The sequence below is a fragment of the Falco naumanni genome, chromosome Z (genome assembly GCF_017639655.2).
Source record: "Falco naumanni isolate bFalNau1 chromosome Z, bFalNau1.pat, whole genome shotgun sequence".
NCBI classification, from domain to species: Eukaryota; Metazoa; Chordata; class Aves; order Falconiformes; family Falconidae; genus Falco; species Falco naumanni.
Window position 1 is genome coordinate 31,884,007 of NC_054080.1, and position 20,986 is coordinate 31,904,992.

Sequence of the window (20,986 nt, forward strand, 5' to 3'; positions counted from 1 at the left end):
GACAGCAAAAACCACGCTCCTGAGACAGCCCTAAAATCTAAGGAGAAAAAAAGCCGTCCCTGCTGACAGAACCATTCAGAGCTCCTCATCAGTAGTCAGTGTCCCGATGAATCCTACCATGAAGATATCCCCAGAATGTAAGGGCAGCCTGAAGCTGTAAGAGGGCAGTAAGGTATGGATTTTACCAAGACATCATACAGCAGAAAAAAATTTTTGACTTATGACTGTCAGTCCTCCACACTTGGACCTTCACCACGCACCACTGTAGTAAATTACTGTTACATTACACCAGTGTAATAAGTTATTGTTATGCATTTAGCATAATGTAGAGCAATGCTAGGAGCAGAGCAAATCATAACTAAGGACCAGCAGCTAAAGAAAAAGCATTATCTGCACCCTAGAACCTGTAAGACGAGACTGGAAAAGAAAGCTGTAAAACAAGCCTCCTCCTCAAGTTTAAGGGGTATAGACTGAGGACATGGCAGGAGCAGAGTGGTCAAGTGCAGCACTTTGAGAGCAGGACAGGGTGCTGCTCCTCAACATGCAGGAGTTTGACAGGGACAGGCGAAGAAAGAACGTGGTCTCTTTTCCCCCAGTCCCTGTCTACAGCAGCAGGTCTTTTCCCTACCACATCTGCCTAGTTTATCTCTCCTTCTTCTCCTCTGTATGATGTGTGCACAGTAGAAAACCCGAGACATCAGGGAGTCCTGCTCCTCTCATGAAGAGCTGAAAGATCTCTTCATGCTGTTTGCTCCATCTGCACATACACATGGCTGATGCTTGGCACCTCTGGGCAACTCCCCACCCCGATGCATGTAAGAAGGAGCAAGAACAAAGGCAGCACCTAGGAGTGCACGTCACTGTCCTGCACAACAGGGAAAAAAGATGTACTGTCCTCTGAATGGCAGTGAGAACAGAGAAAGCAACCAGGAGGAAGGAACAGTGCCTTCCACCTTCTCCTCGCCTCCCTATGGCTCCTTTCACACTGGGCTCACTCCTCCTATCTTTGACTGTTTAAAGCAGGGGTCCTCAAACTACGGCCCGCGGGCTGGGCACAGCCCCCCAGGGTCCTCAATCCGGCCCCCGGTATTTACAGACCCCCCTGCCCGCCCCCCCCCCCCCGCCGGGGGTTGGGGGGGAAACCAAACAGCCGCAGATGGCTGCCTGCCACTGCATCCGCAAAGTGTGAGGACCCCTGCTGTGAAGTGATGCACCTGTAGAACAAGGAGAGCAAGGACACACACACTCGGATCCACACACTTCCAGCTGTGACCATACTGCATGTTAAGTGTCCAAACACCCCACTTTCACCAGGAATCTCCTAAGCCTCATGGATGGCTTCACAGCTACTATGAAGAGCTCTGCTAAGCAGTAAGAAGCATTTTTTTCTTCACATTAGATATCTTTCTTCAAGACTAATTCATATATTTGAATGAATTTTTGTAGCTTGTAACTTTTAATACACCACACAAGACATAAATAACTGGCAATTCAGACTGTCTGCTTTTATTTTAAAATATGACTCAAGTATTTCAAATAGTGCAATAGCTTACCATAGGCAGAAAGACAATGCACAATTGCATAAAAGCATTCCATGATAATGTCATGATCCAGATCCACGAAGCACAAACATATATATATATAGTGTTCACTAGTTAAGAGAAACTACCAGCATATCTGCTACAGTAAGATAATCCCTCCACAGACAGTAATGAAAACAATCTAAAATGCTCTTCAAAGCTGCAATGATACTTCTGAAAATTTCAGATACCACATCACTCAGTGAGTATGAGCTATTACCTGCAGTATCTCAATGACTCTCACTAAACTGAGAAGTACAGATGTGCAGGACAAAACTGACACGCTTCTGGTCTGTTTCATGACTGATTAAATACTGCAGACTGTTACTGCACTCTGTTACTGCACTTCCACTGAGCTCGTCACATAATTGTATGCCTCTCTAGTAACTGGAATTCTATAAATAAGTGTAGGAGGAGGGATTTATTTTAACTATTTGAAGCAAATTATTTAAGGTGAAAAAATGAAGTTACTGGAAAAGATTGGCCAGAAAGGTTCTGCTCTCTTCACCCCTGGAGGTTTCAAGACCCTGAGCAACCTGGTTTTACCTCACAGCTAACACTACTCTGAGATCAGGGTTGAACTCTGGGCCTTTTGAGGTCCTTTCCAATGTAAATTATCCCTCAATGCTTTGAAATCATAACAACAGAAATCTATAAGCCACTTTAAAATGTCACTCAGTCCATCTCTCTATGTGAAAAGAAGATGAACTAGATATTAATGATTCTAATGTACAAACCTATTCTGTTCTCCTCCAGTGAAGTCTTAAAGGTTTTGAGACTGTATTTTCTTTCTCTTCTTCTGCAGATATACTGCTGTAAGGATGGGAACAAAAAACCACAAGGCTAATAAATAAATACATGGGATTTTTGTTTATTGATGAGCTTTCACCCAAGGTAACTAAAATATTTCAAGAAATATTTACAGCAACAATCTTTTTAGAAGCTGCTACAGTTAAGAGAAACAACCAAGATATTTATTTCTAGTCTTAGGGCACCTGAAGGGCAGGTAGCAATGATAAAAATATAGTATACTTCTGGGAAGTGATTGATGAGTTATGAGATGTATACAACTCAGAACTTAGGAGAAAACAATCAATCATTCGAGCTTGTTGGAAAATTCATCAAGAGGTTCTCAAGCTTCAGATAATACCCTGACAATAAGTAGCATTCTGACTAAATGTATTACTTTTGTATCTGTTTAACAATACTGGAGTATTTTTAACTTTCCTTCTCTTCACAGATTTACACAAAGCAATAAATGAAGGAAAGATCCTAACTACTAAAACAAGACAGAAAAATAAAGTGTTTTTAACTAGCTCCACATAAGTAACACAGGACTTTATCCAGCCAAGCTCTGAAAACCTCCAAGCATGAAGACTGCACAACCTGTGTGAGCAACTTTTTCCACTGCTTACTAATCACAAAAATCTTGCTGAACAGCTGGAAAAATTAGTTAATGTGTAGTCTTCCCACATAAGTTACAACTGTTTAATAAATTTGCGTTTTAAGTTCACATTGTCAGAGAGCAGCAATGGCCAACTGGTTCTGCAAGGGAATGTAAGCTGGGAAACGCGCATGAAAACAAGGCAGGTGAGGGCAGTAAATCAGGAGGATTGGGAATGCTCAGTGGCATATCCAGGTCAGGATTGGATCCAGAGATAGTGATCAGGGCCAGATGCTGTCAAGGGATCACACAGCAAGTCTGTAGTACTGAGGCAGGTCCAAGATTAGACCAGGAAGCTCAGCTGCCAGGTCCTAGTCCAGATCAGGATCAAGAAGGTACCAGACAGGCACAGACATACCTGCTTGCACAGCTGTGACACAGCACAGGCAGTACAGCACTGGATTAAAAGCAGCCCCCCGAGGAAAGTAGGGCAGGCCCTTCCTTCTAGCTTTTCTCCCAACAACCCCTCTCAATGAAGGAGACGACCTTGAACCCCACTAAAATAAACTCCTAGACAGGAGATGCACTCTGGGCCTTGGCCCAGGTGAAGTGTATAATGCAAAACCAAGTGTAAGTTCAAGGCATTCTTTTTTTTCAAACCATACCTAATGTGGGGGCTTGGGGCTTTTTTTCTACTTTGGATCAAAATATTAGCTTCCACACCCAGGCGCTTCATTCTTCCCCGCAACTTTCAACTATACGAAACGATTAATGGAAAATGGTATCTCTTTCTATGAGCCTTGCTTACTCTGTACTTAGGATTTTCAGTTATACTTCCATAAAGTCTTTAAGGATGCTACAGTATTTTTTCGAAAGAACACTGTCTCATTCATTAAATATGCTATCCTGAACAAGGCTATTTTTACTCACAATCATATTGAAAAGGCCATCACTTACATTCCACACTTAGCAAGACAGAGTTACTGCTTTTGTCATTACGTACCCTACCAAGATTTAATAAAGGCTCAGCAACATGGGCAAGAAGTCTCATTCTCCTCATAATCACACCAGAACAAGCGCAAAAAGTAGTTCTCCAAATCTCTCTCCTATTTCCAGATGGAAGGATTGTATATTTAGTTTATAGTTCTCTTCTGCTTCATTTAGCTAGCACAGTTTAAATTTAGTATCCAATCTGATCTACATCAACAATTAATTTCAGTGTTTTTCAATTTCTGTATTTCAACCATAAACCTGCTATCATTTTTGTACGCTACATTAGATCTTTATGCTTGTCTGGAAATTAAAAACCTAGCAGCACTCTAAGCTCAGCCAGTTTAATAGTAGTAGCTCTAGTAAACATGGAACTTGAGGAAAGTAAGTCAGGGAAGACATGTAAATCTATGCCAGCAGTGCACATCATGCCTAATAATACAGTGCTTCTTTCACATCTCTGCCCTAGCATTCAAGCATAGATATTGTTCACTCCAGAGGTAGTAAACAAATGACTAGCTGGTACCAAGGCAGGCTGAACAGAGGTCCATACTGAAGTTAAGAACTTGACAGACTTCTCCAGCAGACACAACACAGTTGTACTTCCTTAATACTTATCCAGTATCTGAGAATAAATGATACATAATCTGTCTGAAATACAACCTTTCCTGAGTCAGTGAATGTAAGACCTCAGTATTAATGGTCATGGCCAACACAGGTAGCTGCTAAACCTGGGACACCTGCAGTTTACTCAGTAAGAACAGTGTATCTTCACTGGAAGACATGGAAGGAGGGAATCTGAAAGCTGTCAACCAAGCAAAGACCTTCCTGGTTTTTAAAGGAAAAAAGATGAAATGGTTTATTCAAACAATTAAAATCTGTTTAATAAACCAGAGAGCTACATCATGAAAACTACGGGTACTTTCAGAGTTCTGCCTTCTATCACTCAGGTAAGGAAGAGCTGGAAAACGTGCATAACCACACAAAATCATCTATGGTTTCTGCTAAGGTTACTCATCTACAGTACTCTTGACATACACATAAATGTTTAAAGTTTGAGTGCCCGCATCTGTCACAAAAGGTATGAGTGACCAGGGGAACCTGCATTGCCATACAACACACCTGAAGGGGAAGTTACCTCTACGTGTTTGAGAGAGGTGGTCCCAGTGCAGGGGTCAGGGCTAGATCTTTTCCAAATCAGGTATATAAAATGGCATAGAAATGGGTGAGGGTTCATCTGCTGTATATCTAGTATCAATCCTGCATCTATAGTTCAGTGATTGCCAGTTAATTAAGTGCCTTTAATATATGACTCCCAGTTTGTTATGTGCCACTAATAAATCAGTAAAACACTTGGGTCCTGATTTTAAGCTACACAAACTGAGCAGTTTTTCCTTTGCAACAAGTCATTCATGCTTTAGACTCTGAACTCAAATGAAAGGGAAGGAGAAACTTAAATATCAAAAAAAAAAACCCCAGCAAATGAAGAAATGGGTTTTGTAGGTTGTCAGGTTTGTAACTTTCCCTGGTAGTGCAGATCAGAATGCTAAACTGAGCAAAATTAAATACAAAGAGCATGAAATTAAGCATAATTTCTGGAAGAAGTTTCTTCCATCCTTGGATGTACAGTCCCAGACAGGAAAACCTATTCTCAGAACAAACTGGGAGAGTTACCCATTGAAGAGAGAGCATTAATTAGATTTTGAGGGACCTTTGTAGCTTCTGTAATTTTATCAGTTATCAGATTGACCATTCTGTTTTTTCTACATTAATATTTGGCACATCAGATGATTGCTTTCAATTGTGAAGGGCAAAAAATCCCCCCGACTCTTTGCCTTATATGATTAAATCTGTTCCTTTCACTACCTGCAGAACAATTTTTTCATCAGAGAATAAAACAACAAAGCTAGTATCTGAAGAGTGGTGTTTTGGTCAAACTCTTAATCTCCATCCTAGAAAGGGCTTCTAATGTAAATTTACTTACAGCATGTTTAAAAAGAGAACTGAAAACTTGTTCTCTGTGGAGTGGGGGGTGGAAGCAAATTCCATCTGTCTTGCCTCTTAAAAACACTTTTTCCTTTAGCAGAATTGACTTCTCTATTTTTGAAACATCTCTAGGATGTTTTGAAAATAGGAAAAAATAGAGAAATGGAGATACATAGGAAAAAAATAGAGAAAAGAGAGACACAGGCTACAACCAAAACCATTCTTTCTAAAATCCCTTGTGTTCTATTTTAAGTCATTCGTCATTTTATCCTGTCTTGGACACACTGAATAGGCATACACCTTGCTTTTCCAAGTAGATAGTCAAAATAATTCGTAGAAGACTGTTCAAGTTCTTCTGAAATTGATATATATTTTTGAAGGGCCCTGTGTTAAAGACAGAAAGAATTTCAGAAGAATCTGTTCAAAGCTGGAGTTTACAGACATGTGATGAGACACAAAAAGGCAGCTCCTTATCTGGATCTGCTACATTTCATATCTCAGACTTAATAGTAAACCAGCATGGAAAACAAGGGGCAGAGGGGAATCTTTGGTCTGCTTATACTAGAAGTTTTGATAAGTAACTATCATCCTTTGTTCTCTGGATCTTAGAGTGACAGAAGATACAAAGACCAATCAAGTAATCTAGCTCACAATGAGGCAATGGAGAATTTTTCCTTTCCGAACTTTGGATGCTGTGATTCAACAGCATGTCTGTGCAAGAGACTACCTTGTCAGAGCTAATTTTTAAAATATCCTCAAGATTGCTGAAGTCTGTATCATGCTGGAAGTTATTATTTCCAAAGGAAACCCATCTAGAAGAAATGTCACATTTGCCAGCAGTGTGATGAGGCCTGGGTGGATGCTCTGAAAACACAAGATATCCAATAGCACAATGTGCAGCCAGTTAAAATGGAAATCACTTTCAGTCTTCTAAAAAGCAAAAAAATCCTCAACTGCATTTCTATCTTCCCACTAACTCTGGTAATAAAACCACTAAAAAAACCCGATGTGTGATCTAACTGTTAACTGTTGCTGGTCTTGAATAAATACAGTTTTATTGGTATAGAAAAAAAGACTTTGGCATTACATAGACAAAAGGAAAGATTACCATGCTCTTGATAGCCTCTGATAGCTTACTTCTGAATCAGTTGAATAACATTTCCAATGTTCATGGAGATTCTTCCAGAAATGTTATTCCCCAATTTTTTGCAACGCTCAGATCAGAGAAGACACAGAATTTAACCTGCCCAATTACACTTCTACAGCGCATGTATTATTTCAAAACCTCCTGATCTTCTATTCCGCCATACCATACTGGCCAAAGATATATGGGCTACACATATCTAATGTACTTTCACCTCACAACGCTTTTATCACCGTCTCCCATAACATCCCACAGGCAAACTGAAGCAGCCCAGGCGTGGACAGTGGACGGTGAGGTGGGCTGAAAACAGCTCACATGCTGGGCTCACAGGGTTGTGACCTGCAGGCCAGCCACGAAGGATCAACCCCAGGGCTTGACACTGGGACCGACACTGTCTGGCATCTCCATCAATGACCTGGACAATGGGGCACAGTGCCCCCTCGGCAAGTCTGCACACAACACAAATCTGGGAGGAGTGGCTGATCCAGTAGGTGGGTCTGCTGCCATCCAGAGGCACCTCAACAGGCTGGAGGAATGGGCTGTCAAGAAGCTCATGAATTTCAACAAGGGAAAATGTCAAATCCAGCACTTGGGGAGAAAGAAATCCAGGCCAGGGTCCATCCAGGGGCTAACCATATGGGAAGCAGCTTGGCAGAGATGGACATGAGGGTCTTGGTGGACACCATGCTTCCATTTGCCCTTTGTGCAACAACCAACAGCACCTGGGACTGCATTGCCAAGAGCATCCCTTGCCAGTTGAGGAAGATGCTCCATTCCCTCTACTAAGCAGTGGTGAGATCACATCTGGGCTCCTGGATCCAGTTCTGGGGTCCCCAGCACAAGACAGACATGCATGTACTGGAGAAAGTCCACTGATGACAACGAGAACCAAGTATCTGTCACACAAACATCTATCTGAAAGATCTGGGACTGTTTAGTATCAAGATGAGAAAGCTCAGCAGGGTTCATAATAATGTGCGTAAATACCTGATGAGGGGGAGTAAAGAAGCTCTGACCTCCGTCACTCAGCAGTGACTAGCACAAGGATGAAAAGCAATGCATATGAACTGAAATACAGGAAGTTTTGTTTAAATATCAGGAAAAACTTTTTTTTACTGGCTACAGCAGTCAAGCACTGGGACCAACTGCCCAGAGAGGTTTCAGAGTCTTCATCCTTGCAGGTATTTCAAATCAGAATGGACAGAGTCCAGAGTGTCATGGTCATGGCTCAACAGTTAAGCCAACAGAGGGTATCACCCTGAAATTTTGCAACAAACCAGAAAGCCTCTCCTCCTACACCAGAAACAACCTGATTCACATCTTAACAAATGCCCTCTTAAGATAGCCTGCTACACTAAGTTTCCAACGTTATTAGAAGTGGAAACAACCTCTCCATCTTCAAAGCTAAGGAGAGTTTTTATGAAATTGCAACCTTATTTGCAATGCAGTGAACTATATGATTGAAATCAGTAAAGCTCCTCAAGAAAGAAGATACCATTTCATAAAATAAGAATGGCATTCTGATTCTTATAAGAGACATTACTTTGTCACAGAATTTCCCTTCAGTCTTAAACTGTATGCAGACCTATTGAGATGCTACCAAAGGTTTTGTAAGCCTCAAGAATCAGGAACAAAAAGCCATCTGCCTTTTATTGATATTAATCAACTTGGCTGAAATTTTTAAATTTGGTATCACTAGACCAGTACTTAGGAGGCCCAGCAACAGTCCAAAAAAGCCCCTGGTATGAGTATCTGATGTTTTTAACACATTTGGAAATCTATATTGAGGATATTCTCTATATAAGAATAATTTATTGAGGACTATTTCAGAGACCTGGACAGGCCAGAGAGTTGGGCAGAGAGGAACCTCATGAAGTTTAGCAAAGGCGGGTGTAAGGTCCTGCACCTGGGGAGGGACAACCCCACACACCGGTACAGGTTGGGGGTGACCTGCTGGAAGGCAGCTCTGCGGGGAAGGACCTGGGAGTGCTGGTGGACAGCAAGTTGCCCACGGGCCAGAGGTGTGCCCTGGTGGCCAACAAGGCCAGTGGGATCCTGGTGTGCAATAGGAGGACCGTGGCCAGCAGGCAGAGGGAGGTGATCCTCCCCCTCTGCTCTGCCCTGGTGAGGCCACATCGGGAGTGCTGTGTCCAGTGCTGGGCTCCCCAGTTCGAGAGAGACAGGGAACTGCTGGAGAGGGTCCAGCAGAGCGCTGTGAAGATGATGAGGGGATGAAGCATCTCCCTGATGAGGAAAGGCTGAGAGAGCTGGGCCTGTGTAGCCTGGAGAAGGGAAGACTGAGGTGGGAACTTGTTGATGTGTACAAATATCTTAAGGGTGAGTGTCAAGGGGCCGGGCTCTTTTCAGTGGTGCCCAATGACAGGACAAGGGGCAACAAGCACAAACTGCAACACAGGAAACCCCATCTGATTATAAGGAAACACTTCTTTACTCTGAGGGTGACAAAGCGCTGGAACAGGCTGCCCAGAGAGGCTGTGGAGTCTCCTTTTCTGAAGACATTCAAAACCCATCTGGATGTGACTCTGTGCAACCTGTTCTAGGTGAACCCCCTGCCGGGGCTGAACTAGAAGATCTCCAGAGGTCCCTTCCAACCCTGACCATTCTGTGATGTCATCAAGGTATGCATTCTTCCTGATTGTGAAAACAAAACATTAATAATACAGCTAGAAACTAAACCCTCCTGAGAACTCTGTAAACTCTTCCATTCTGAGATTTATTTGGCATTTTACTCACAATGGACAACATTTCTTTCAAAAACTATTCCCTTTCCCACCCCTGTAGCAGGGACAGTATTCAGCTTACCTGAAAATAGAAGAAAGCTTGGCCAAACCAGTAGTGCATGACAGTGATCTGTGCCGCATCACATTTCAAAGGTCTCCAGATATATTTTGTCATCATTGTCTGAATCAGCAGACAAAACACCAAGACTGGTAAATTGTGAGGTCTAAATAGAAGGGCTGCTAGTAGAACCAATCCACTATACACTTCCCATAATCCTGTACTCTTCACGCTGGAGTCTGCAGAAATAACCTGTGACTTCAGTAAATCTTTAGTGCCAGTGAAGACTATGCCAAGAACAAACACATAAACAAAACGAGCTTCAGTAATCCCCCTAAAAAGGAAATTTTAAAAAAAAAGTAATAATAATTAATAAACAAATAAAACAGGAAGATTAACTACTTACTAATATCTATTTCACAGGTCAAAAAGTCTTTCAAGAGAGGTGCACGACCAATGCAGTTCTGCCAAACAGGTTAAATTCTAAGGCTTGTACTGGCCAGTTTCATGAGAGAGATTTCTCAAATACAAAAACTCTAAAAATGATTCATACTTACATTACAACACATCCAAATCAACTTTATCAAAGAAAACAGCTTGTACTAAAAACTAAACTAACCTAGAACATAAAAATGAAATTTTATGTCAATTCATGTAACCAAAATAAATTTATTATTTGAATCTAGATTCCTAAATATATTCATATAAACATGCCATTTATATAACATAATGAACTTCCCCAAAAATACTCCTTAAAGTGATAAAGGAACTTCATTTCAGGAATTAAATTGACATTAAAATTACTACTCCCTTTAAGATGTTCCGTGATTTTTCACAACTCATTCACTCAAATACAGGTTTCTTTTTCACCAGCCAAAGAAACAGCAACAGTATCTGAAGACCTTTATTTCATATGAAGTCTGAAATTTTCGCACTCTTCAGACATTTTCTCACCTTACACAGCTGCACAGATATACAGACATGCTGGTTTATACCAGCATATTTTTTCCTTGTAACTGTGCATATTTTTCAAATCTCTAAGCAATTCCATTTAAAAAAAAAAAGGATGTTTTAAGTAGTAAGTGTAATTAGCATCCACTACTATGTTCACTGAACCTATAAATTCATTTGCCTCTTTGTTTCCAGTGGAATTTGGCTTCTGAAGAAAACACAGCACCTCATCCAAAAAGCTGACAAGGACCAGTAAGCTTAAAAACAGTGACCTACTATTCTAGAAGTGCAAGGCCCAAGGAACAAAGAACCTGAAAGCAGATATCCATCCAAATGCACTGATATTCTTATATTTACTGGACAAAAAAAAGTCACAATCATGTTAGTATGTGCTAATCTATAATAATCATCCAATGAACTCGCCAAATGAGCATATTAAATTTTGTGTTATAAATATATTTTTTAATCTTACAAAAGATAAAAATACACATTATCTACATATTTTATCCATAATTTAATACACACCTGTCCTTAGGGATTACCAGTCATTTACATACAAGTGGTGAACAAACACCTACAAAGTTAATACAATTCACTCAGAAATGGGGATTCTTGAGTCATATGGACTTAATAATATATGCAGGATTAGACCATGGCACTAAAAATAATAGAACTGTATTTATACTTGGTGTAACTAGCGTAACTAGCTGACCCCAGAAAACACCACTAGTCAAAATCTCTAAAAATAAATTTCTCCTTTTGACTTCCATTTTTTTTTTTTTTTCATTCTTTGGAAAGTCACCTTCCTTCTCAAACACCTACCAACAAATGAGCTTGAATTCAATATTTCTTTTCCACACACAGGAAAGAGAATCAAAAAGCAAAAGGAGAAATAATAAGCAACAGTATTTGTATGTTCCGATTTCTTTTTGCACCCACAGAACCAAGAAACAGGGCAAAACCACCACATGACAATCATGTGACCTTCCTAAACATGAACACAGCGCTCAGTTCTGTGACTTAGCTTTCAAAGGTTCAAAGTCATACCTAATGGTCTATGCAAAGGAGCTTTACTCTTATTTTATTCCCTTAGATAGCAAGCCTTTGTAAAAACCCTTTAAGGACAACTGGCTTTTTCCTTTAGGGGGAAAAAAAATCCAGTAAAGCTTACAGAGTTCTGCTGTTTCTTGCTAATGCAGAAATTCAGTGGCCTTTTTCAGTATCTCTGGTAATTCTGATGTAATTATTACCACAAAATATTCAAATATATTCATGTGACTTAGAAATAAAAGAACTAGCTTTGGGTATTTGCCACTACTATTTTCTGTTTTCACTTAACTCATTTAACTCATAGATGGAAATGCAAATTAAAAAAAAAAATTCTCAGCAAATGCATTACTATCGTGTTAGTATGGTATATACTAATCCTTTTCATCGCACAAACTATCATTTTTAAAAAAGAACTCCAAGGAAAACTGAAGGCCAAATCACTTTCTTGCATTTTTAATTTACAGATTGTCTTAGTCTGAGCCATAGAAGATGGGACACCCTTCTATTGCCTCTTCTCCCTCATCCACGTCCCAGAAGTTGTCACATTCAGAGAAAAAAAAAACACTTATCTTCACTAAAGGGTACAGAGAAGGGGCGTTTCAGAGCAAGATTCTCCACCTTACAGAAGAAAGCACTGTGCATGAAAAATGCAGCTGCCTACAGCTTTTTCCCATATTACACAAAACAACCTCTACCTTGCACCTGGATCTGGAGCTATTCCATATAATAAATATATTAAAGATACCTCTAGACACATGTAAAAGAAAGTCCTGGGTTTGCTCCTGGCAACATTTTAAATAGGGTTTTACCATTTATTGTATCAGCCATCTAATAAAGATGAACTAGGATCACCGTGTCAACACATCAGCTAATACTGAAATCTGCCAAGATGTGTCTACCATCTTTTTTGACATGCTTGTATTGGGAGCCTTGCTGAAAATAACATGTTTGAAAAGTCAGTGATCTTGGGAAAACCACCTGCTCCATTAGACCTTATACTTTATGTTTGAGAAGGCCACATGTTAGCATAAGTAGCCGCTGCAAGACACCATGCTGGAACCCCTGTGCTAGCCTGTGTTGCATGCTGGTGGGCATTATGGCAAAGATTAACATTCTGGCAGAATTAGACAAGTGGATTTGTTTTGGTTTGTTTGGGTTTTTTGTGTTTGTTTGTTTTGTTTTTTTTACACAAAATCAAAGGCACCATGGGTATGGGAGGGATGCAGAACCTCTCCACAGGTAGGACCTGTGTGCCGCAGGAAGATTCATCTGAGGTTTGTCTGATGCTGCACAAAAGCAGGGTTTCCCAGCATCCGAAGGCACTCACTACCTACATTCCTTTTTTACTCTACCTTATTAAAACAATAGTTTTGTTACATATGTGTTGTTAGTCCTTTCTTCCTGAGATCTAGAAAGAGCCTTGCACCAATATTCCTGCCCCAGGTGCAGAACACATGCCAACACAAAGATCAGACTTGTATCTGCTGACTCTACCAGCTTTCACCAAAGAGCTTACACAAAGGGTAAAAAATGTATAAGGCTTTGAAACATGACAGTAGCTTTTAAACTGGTATATAATCAGAGCTATATGAAGATCTGACATAATTTAAGCAAATCAACATGTTTATTATTTAAGGTGAAATTACACAAAAAGCCTGCACCTTTCTTACTAGCGATCAACATGCTACCTATAGAATGGATGGTTCCCAGTAAATGCTTTGTCTTTAATCTTTAAGTATTCCACTTATTTCTCTAACCACATTTTATTTGCAGATCAATTGCTGTATGCAAGGACAGTATTCTCCAAGGATTTTACTCAAACAAAAAGCAAAACTAGAGGTCATGCTCAAAAACTCAAAATGTTTCAAACACAGAACCAAATCCTGCAAACTATGTAAAGATTACCATTACTTTCACCATCCAACAGAATTAGCACACAATGTTAACTTAACACTAGTATATAACTAGAATCATTTGGAAATATTTGGAATGACAGAATGTATGTAAATATATCTAAATATAGATACATTCAAATATTTGTTATAAAACATGCCGCATTAGCAAATCTGATCTTCTGTATGCCCTAAGATCTACTCCTGCAGGGGTTTTCCACTTCTGCATATCTTGTAAATCTCTGGCCACGGATTAAGAAGCTCCAACAGAAACCATCTGTACCCATACCAAATTCAAAATGGGTGTGAGAGGAAGTTTATTACATCCAGAAGACAATTGTTTTACTTCTCTTCTATGACCTGTTCCTCCTCATCAAATGTCCTAATGTCTCTGGAAGTTTTCTGGAGCTCTCTGACATGAGAAAAAAAATGAGGCTGCAGAGTCAGGTACAATCCAACAGTAAAAAGCATCATAAGAAAACTAAAGCCACTTAGCTACATTCCAAAACTAGCTATTGGTAAAACAGCTAATACCTTCCTTACAGTTACAGACTAGTTCTGGAAGAAACTTAACATCCGCATAAATACCCTTAGTATGCATTCTGCAGCACAGCTTAGACCTCAAGAAGGATCTGGTTACATCTTGAAAAGCCATACATTACAGAACACTCACCTGCTAAAGAAAGATATGGAAAAGCAATTCTCCCAATTACTGCCCAAGCATTTTTCAAAAGTAGCAAGTTGCTAAATGAGCTTGGCCTGCACCCTACTAAATTTGCTAAGTCCATCTAAAACAAGAGGAGATGGTGCTTTTGGAGTTTCTTTGTAGCAAAAATACAGGGCATGACTATTAGATTTTCCTCATATTAATTCTTATCTGACTTGCTTCTGATCTGCCACAGTCGAAAGATGCTTTATGGGGCTCAAAATTATGCACACACGACAAAAACTGAGTGTTGGCCACCTACAAAATAAGAGTTTTATTCATAAGAATATGATTCCAGCCTAGACATGTCCCCTCCCACCCCATCCCCTGATATCCAAAGTTTTAGCACCTCTCTAGAAATAGAGTTACATATCTGTTGATTAACTTACTTTGAAATATCTTTGCTGTCACGTTGCCATGGAAATATGACATTTCCAATAGCTGCCCGGTAACTGTAGACTCCCAGGAGCCCGAGTGCCATAGCAATTTTTGAAACTAGGGAGCACCTTCTTTGAACCAGAAAGAGGATCATAAGCAGGGAGATTGCAGCCAAGAATGAGAGTTCAGATTTATGTTCAGAGCTGGAAAAAAAAAGAAAACAACAAACAATAAAAACCCTTCAAGCCACTGTAATTATTGCTAAACACATTTGACAAAGCCTTAGCTACAGAACCGTATTTCCAAATTAATCACTGCAACTGACATCTGTTATGAACTTTGAGGAGGTATGGTAAAATATTTTATTATTTTTAGAAAAGCAGTTTTATTAATGAGGTTTTCTATTCAAGCATGCATGTTTAAAAGTGTAATTATTGTGTTCCACCATACGCTAGTTATTCTGTTAACTATATAAAAACTGAGCTGCGTATTGCATAATGAAAAGGGTCTAATGCTTTTAATTAGGGTTTTGTTATTTTTACATTTTGAAACAGTGCATATGGCTTAAACTACAGCATTTCACTTTCTAGCATAAAGCAGAAAAGATTTTTGCACTACAAAATCAGTTATTCTCCCTTTTAAAATAACTGCACATGGTTTGATTTGTTTAATTTTAGACAAACAAAACATTACCTAGCCAAAATGACCAAAAATATACTTACACAGTTTAAAACATACACATGTAAGCACAATATGTTTCCCTTTCGCAACTACAGTACATTTACTGGATCAGTACATAGAAGAGAAGGAGACAAAAAAATTTGCATCATAGCCAAGATTACAGATACAGTTGGTTTGTTCCCCTGCATCGCAAATAGGTAACATTCATTCCAGAATCAAAGGCATTTCATTGAGCATGCTGGGAAAGTTATGTATTTAAATCTATAGTGATATCAATGTAGTGCGGTAACATAAAGATCTGCACTCAACTCCTACCCATAGCTAGCTATACAATTTCAGAAGGCCCACTGTAATCCAGGAATCGCTAACCCTTGCCTGCTGCAAATGTTCCCAGTATCCCAAATGACCTAAGCCGACTAATTTTGTTAGATTTAGGTTTTGTTAAGAACGTCATGTAGTGTGTGAGAGCCAAGGGCTCCATCTTCTGTCTTTCAAACTTCAAAATCCCATGATAAAAGATCACCAACTTCAGCAAACTGAGAATGAGCCTGGGCTGTAATCTGTGTTAACTCTGACTGCACTTACAAAACTGCAATTTTATCTTTGATTTAATCAATATTATATACTTCTAACAGGTTTACTTTCCTGTTCCCTACTATATGCTTTATCAGGAGTTGGATCAATAGCTGTTTCAGCTGCTGTGCTTGAAAGTCACAGAGGAAAGGATATGGGGCAGAAAAATTGTCCTGTTTGTCCTCCCTGAAGGACCCAGTCAAGCACTTCATACAACTTACCCAAGAGACGCACTGCTCTCTGCAGGCCAGCAGAGGAATAAGAACTAAAACACTACGGGTGAGAAAATGTAGTCTTGACGTTTACCCTCACTATTGCTCTTTCTCTACAGGAGACAGTAGAAGCAGTGAATGGATTGCTGTAGCAACCTGTGAAGATGGTGCACACACCATCTCTCGTGATCAACACATGAAGAACTAATTTAGTAGCCACTGCATCTGGCAAACGAACCCTTGGGGAAAATTTTAAAAGCTTTCACCCCATCTTCTCCTTGTCTGTTCATTGTACAAGAGAGATAAAACAAATCAGGGATAAATAAGAACAAATCTTCATAATCATCTTTGTCTTTTACCTAAAACACTCAATGCACTTCTATTAAAGAGACTCTTCATACAAAACTTACATAGAAACACATAAAAAATTGTAAAAATTCCTACCTCTACTAAGTAACTGCTGGTGCTATATCAAGCAAGACCCTAACAGCTGCAATTTCGTACAATGAACATTTGAAATCATACTCTACCTGCTTCCTCCTCCCCCTCCCCCCCCAAAAAAAAAAAAAAAAAAAAGGAAATTCTTAGAGAAGGCCCAGTGGACAACAAGGGTATGTTCAAAGTCATGTGCACATCAGTCACTAATGGTGCATTCGTGACTCCTAGCCCAGGGGTTTATATGCAACTCCTGCTGCTTCTTGTCACTTCAAGCTGATGCTGTCATTGACAGCTTCACTCCTTCCACAGTGAACCATGCAGCAGCTCTGACCAAGATTAACAGCCAAATGAAGCTAACTGAATACCAATTCAAAAGAAAACACGACTTCCAGACAAATTTAGGGATTGCATGTTCTCTTCTGCTTCATCTACTGTCTGGTTTTCTTTTGCTTGCTTTTTCCCCATCAGTCTTTTTTTTTTTTTTTTTCCTTTGTAGCCGGTTTCACAGAGTCTCTCTGCAAACAACAAAGAATCTTTTCCTTATTTCAGCACTGTTGAATACATCCCTAGTAGCCAAATTCAACACGCTACAGGTAGAATGATTTTCTGTGGTTTGCTGCTTACTTTTTTCCATGCACAAACCTGCACAATAGCCTCTTTGTCTCAAATGCTGAGCCCCTTAAGAACTGTCCAGATAAGCAAAATATTAGTCTGAGCATGAGACACAAAGATGTCTTTTACACAGACTTAAAAGGTCAGTATGTTATCCCAAACCCGAGTTCTTCACCCAGCCTGCAAGAGCTGATCCACAGAGTAGAGATACTTGTCCATTGCCCCTCTTCGGAGAGATGCGTGCTAGGTGGTAAATCCACAAAGCTAGCACCCCTCTCAACACGTGGTAGAACATTTTATCCTACACACACTCTGAACAATGGTTTACAATGACGTTTAGTCACACTTAATTCTCACCGATTCTTTTTTTTACCAAGTATGTTCTGTGAGGAGGGGGCTTTGTTAGTAGGGGCCTTTCTTTCCTTGAGGGTAGATCTTTTAGTCTGCTAATTAGGACAGTTCACACACAGTTCCAGTAATTTTCTGTTTGGTCTCACTAACCATTTGGTTCTCCTTGAGCTTACCTTGTTATTTCTTAGCTTGACATATTTATGCTGTTTATTCCTGCTCCCAAGGCCAGCTCCAAGTCTGGCTAACTATTTGTAAGGATTAACTGACATCCTCTGTTTTTCAAATTCTTCCTTTTTTCCTTTAAAGTAAATAATTGTATCAAATGCAGCAGGGTGGGGGGGGTGGGGGGGGTGGGGGAAGAGGGTAGTTTATTAGTTTACCTTAAGAGACAAAATAGAAGGCTGGCTAGAAAAAGCTTGAGTGCCTTTAACTCAAACTAACAAGGGTACACATGATCTAAGTAAGGTTCTTATTTCTTATTACTAAAAAATGTGCTATTAAGACACAACTATGCAAATTAAACACATACTAAAAATAGACTAACAATCAACCTTTCAGACTAGCAATGCATTTTGGGAAGAGGAATAAGTGGTTTATGCAACTCAGCTTATCACCAACTTTTAATTTATGCTATAAGGAAAACACATCATCTCAATCCTGATCAAAACACTAGGGAAACAGACATCTCTACCACCCTGTTCTCTTGTGAAAGAGAAGTAACAGACGTTAAAACTTCCAACCAAAGAAAATGCAAGCATGATTGCCAAATAGGAATTCACAGATGCTCTACAAACCACAGGATGTTCAAAGATTTAGCTGCATCGTTGACTGATCTTTCCAAACCTTGTCCAGTGAACCATTTCAGACCCAAGAACTCACCTACATCCCATCACTCCAAAAACCGTGCACTTCAAATGCTGCTCTTCGGGCAATCTTTTAACTCTATAAAGCAACTGAAGTATAGGACAGCATGGTGACATTATTGTATTCTACTGCTAAGCTAAAAACCGCCCCATTGATTTAAGTCAGGATGTAGCTCCACAACAGGCCAAGCCAACCTGTGCCAGGGCTGCCAGGGCTCTGCTCTTTCACCTGCTCCCTAAACACAGCAGAAGTAGTTACAGCCCCAATGACACATCCTCTCAGCCTGCCATGGGAAGGCACTCTGCACTGTTTCACAATCATTGTAAAGCCCCCAAAAGTAGAAGTTTGTGAATAGTTGCTTCTTTTTCAATCAGATTTGAAAGGCAAATGAGTTTTTGTAAGGAATGCTTGACAACAGCAGAAAGAAAAAAATGTTTATGTCTGCAGCACTTCAAAACATGCAGATTCTTCTTCCACATTTCATTTCTACAGGAATTTCAACAGCAGCAGTGCTGGCTTGCACACTCTTCCTTTCCCGCATTCCTATTCCTAAGCCAGCTCATTTGCCTGTGAAGCTGGATGATGAATCAGACTGGGAAGTGATCCATCTGAACATCAAAAGTTTCCCACGCCATCTTGGGTTATTTTTCCAGCCACATTTATTCAATGATTTAGTTCACCATACTAACAAAGCAACAGCTGTGCTGGTAAAATGCAGGGCTAGTGAGGGGAGGAGCAAAACAGCAGGTAACTTGCCTTGTAATACAAGAGAAACTTTAACATACTATTATAGCCGAACAAGCAGTTGCAGCCTAAGACTACAGGACTGCAGCTGCAGGACCTTTCCTCTTCTTGCTTCAAGACCCAAGGAAATACACCCGACGTGAGGCTACAGTTTGATGGGGAAGCACACGGAGCACCTCATTGTAAAAAACTCTGAAGTTTTGGTTTTGATATCTAGCTGCTGTACTTCAGCCTTACTAAAGGGGGAGGCAGACAGCTTTAATAATAGAGTTGTGATGGCTTTATGAAGGGGCAGTAATACTTACTCAACTTGACAGATTTCTGTGATGACATGATTAGCTCAGTGGAAGAGCAGCCAATGCTGTTTATCTTGGCTTTAACAAGGTTTATAACACCGTCTCCCATAACATCCTCACAGGCAAACTGAAGCAGCCCAGGCGTGGACAGTGGACGGTGAGGTGGGCTGAAAACAGCTCACATGCTGGGCTCACAGGGTTGTGACCTGCAGGCCAGCCACGAAGGATCAACCCCAGGGCTTGACACTGGGACCGACACTGTCTGGCATCTCCATCAATGACCTGGACAATGGGGCACAGTGCCCCCTCGGCAAGTCTGCACACAACACAAATCTGGGAGGAGTGGCTGATCCAGTAGGTGGGTCTGCTGCCATCCAGAGGCACCTCAACAGGCTGGAGAAATGTCCCAACAGGAACCTTACGAACTTCAACATAGGGAAGAAACAACTCCCGCACCTTGGAACAAATAGCTACACACATCATAACAGACTGGGGCTAACCATCTTCTCAGATGTGGCTCTGAGTGCCCTGGTGGACACTTGAGTTGATCATCAGCCAGCAGTGCGCCCTTGCAGCGAGGATAACCAACAGCACTTGGAGCTGTACTACAAAAAATGTCACCAGCAGGTTGAGGAAGGTTCTTCCCCTGTGCTCAGACCTTGGTCCAGTTATGGGTTATGCAGTACAGAAAAAGCTACAGACATACTGGAACTAGTGCAGTGAAGCACTATGAAAATTATGATAGGATTAGAGCATCTGTCATACATGCAGCAGCTCAATGCACTGGCACTGTTTAGCCTCGAGAAGAAAAGGCTCAGTATGAATCTTACCAGCCTGATTATAGAGCTGAAGGATGTTAAAAAAAAAGATGAAGCCATATTCTTCTCAGTGGTGCCCAGCAAAAGAGCAACAAGAAGCAATGGACACAAACTGAAACAAAGGAATTTCTGTTTAAACAAAATGAAAATATGGGGGGCGGGGGGCGAGAAAAAGAGGTTGCCTAGAATAGTTGTGGAGTCTCCATGCTCGGAAGTATCAAAGACCCAGCTGGACAAAGATCTGAGCAACCTATTCCTGATCACTCCGCTCTGAGTAGGAGAACTGAACAAAATTTCCAGAGGTCCCCTCCAACCTCAACCATCCTGTGATTCTGATATCCAATTTACAGGAGAAATAATAAAACATAAAAACAGTCTCTTCCCTCCCTTCTCCCCGCTCCCTCCCCAACAAACTAAAAAAAAAGACTAAGCCAGAATAAAAGTAAAGAACCTTGCTTTACCTGAGCAGGTTGCTTGGAAGCTCCTCACAGGCAACAGTGTTAAGGGTTTGGCACACAGGATTTCCCAGGTTTTGTT

At 40.5% G+C, this 20,986-nt stretch overlaps 1 protein-coding gene across 3 annotated transcripts in view; it reads right to left on the minus strand.

The window, feature by feature from the left end:
* The window catches only part of PIGG (phosphatidylinositol glycan anchor biosynthesis class G), a 98,833-nt gene that overhangs the window by 42,371 nt on the left and 35,476 nt on the right, over nt 1–20,986 (minus strand). For all 3 annotated transcript variants that reach the window (XM_040579424.1, XM_040579425.1, XM_040579426.1), the window contains exons 10-11: nt 14,872–15,063; nt 9,908–10,217 (exon numbers count right to left, since the gene is read on the minus strand). In XM_040579424.1, coding sequence (XP_040435358.1) covers nt 9,908–10,217; nt 14,872–15,063 — 502 coding nt within the window. The remainder of the gene's footprint in view (nt 1–9,907; nt 10,218–14,871; nt 15,064–20,986) is intronic.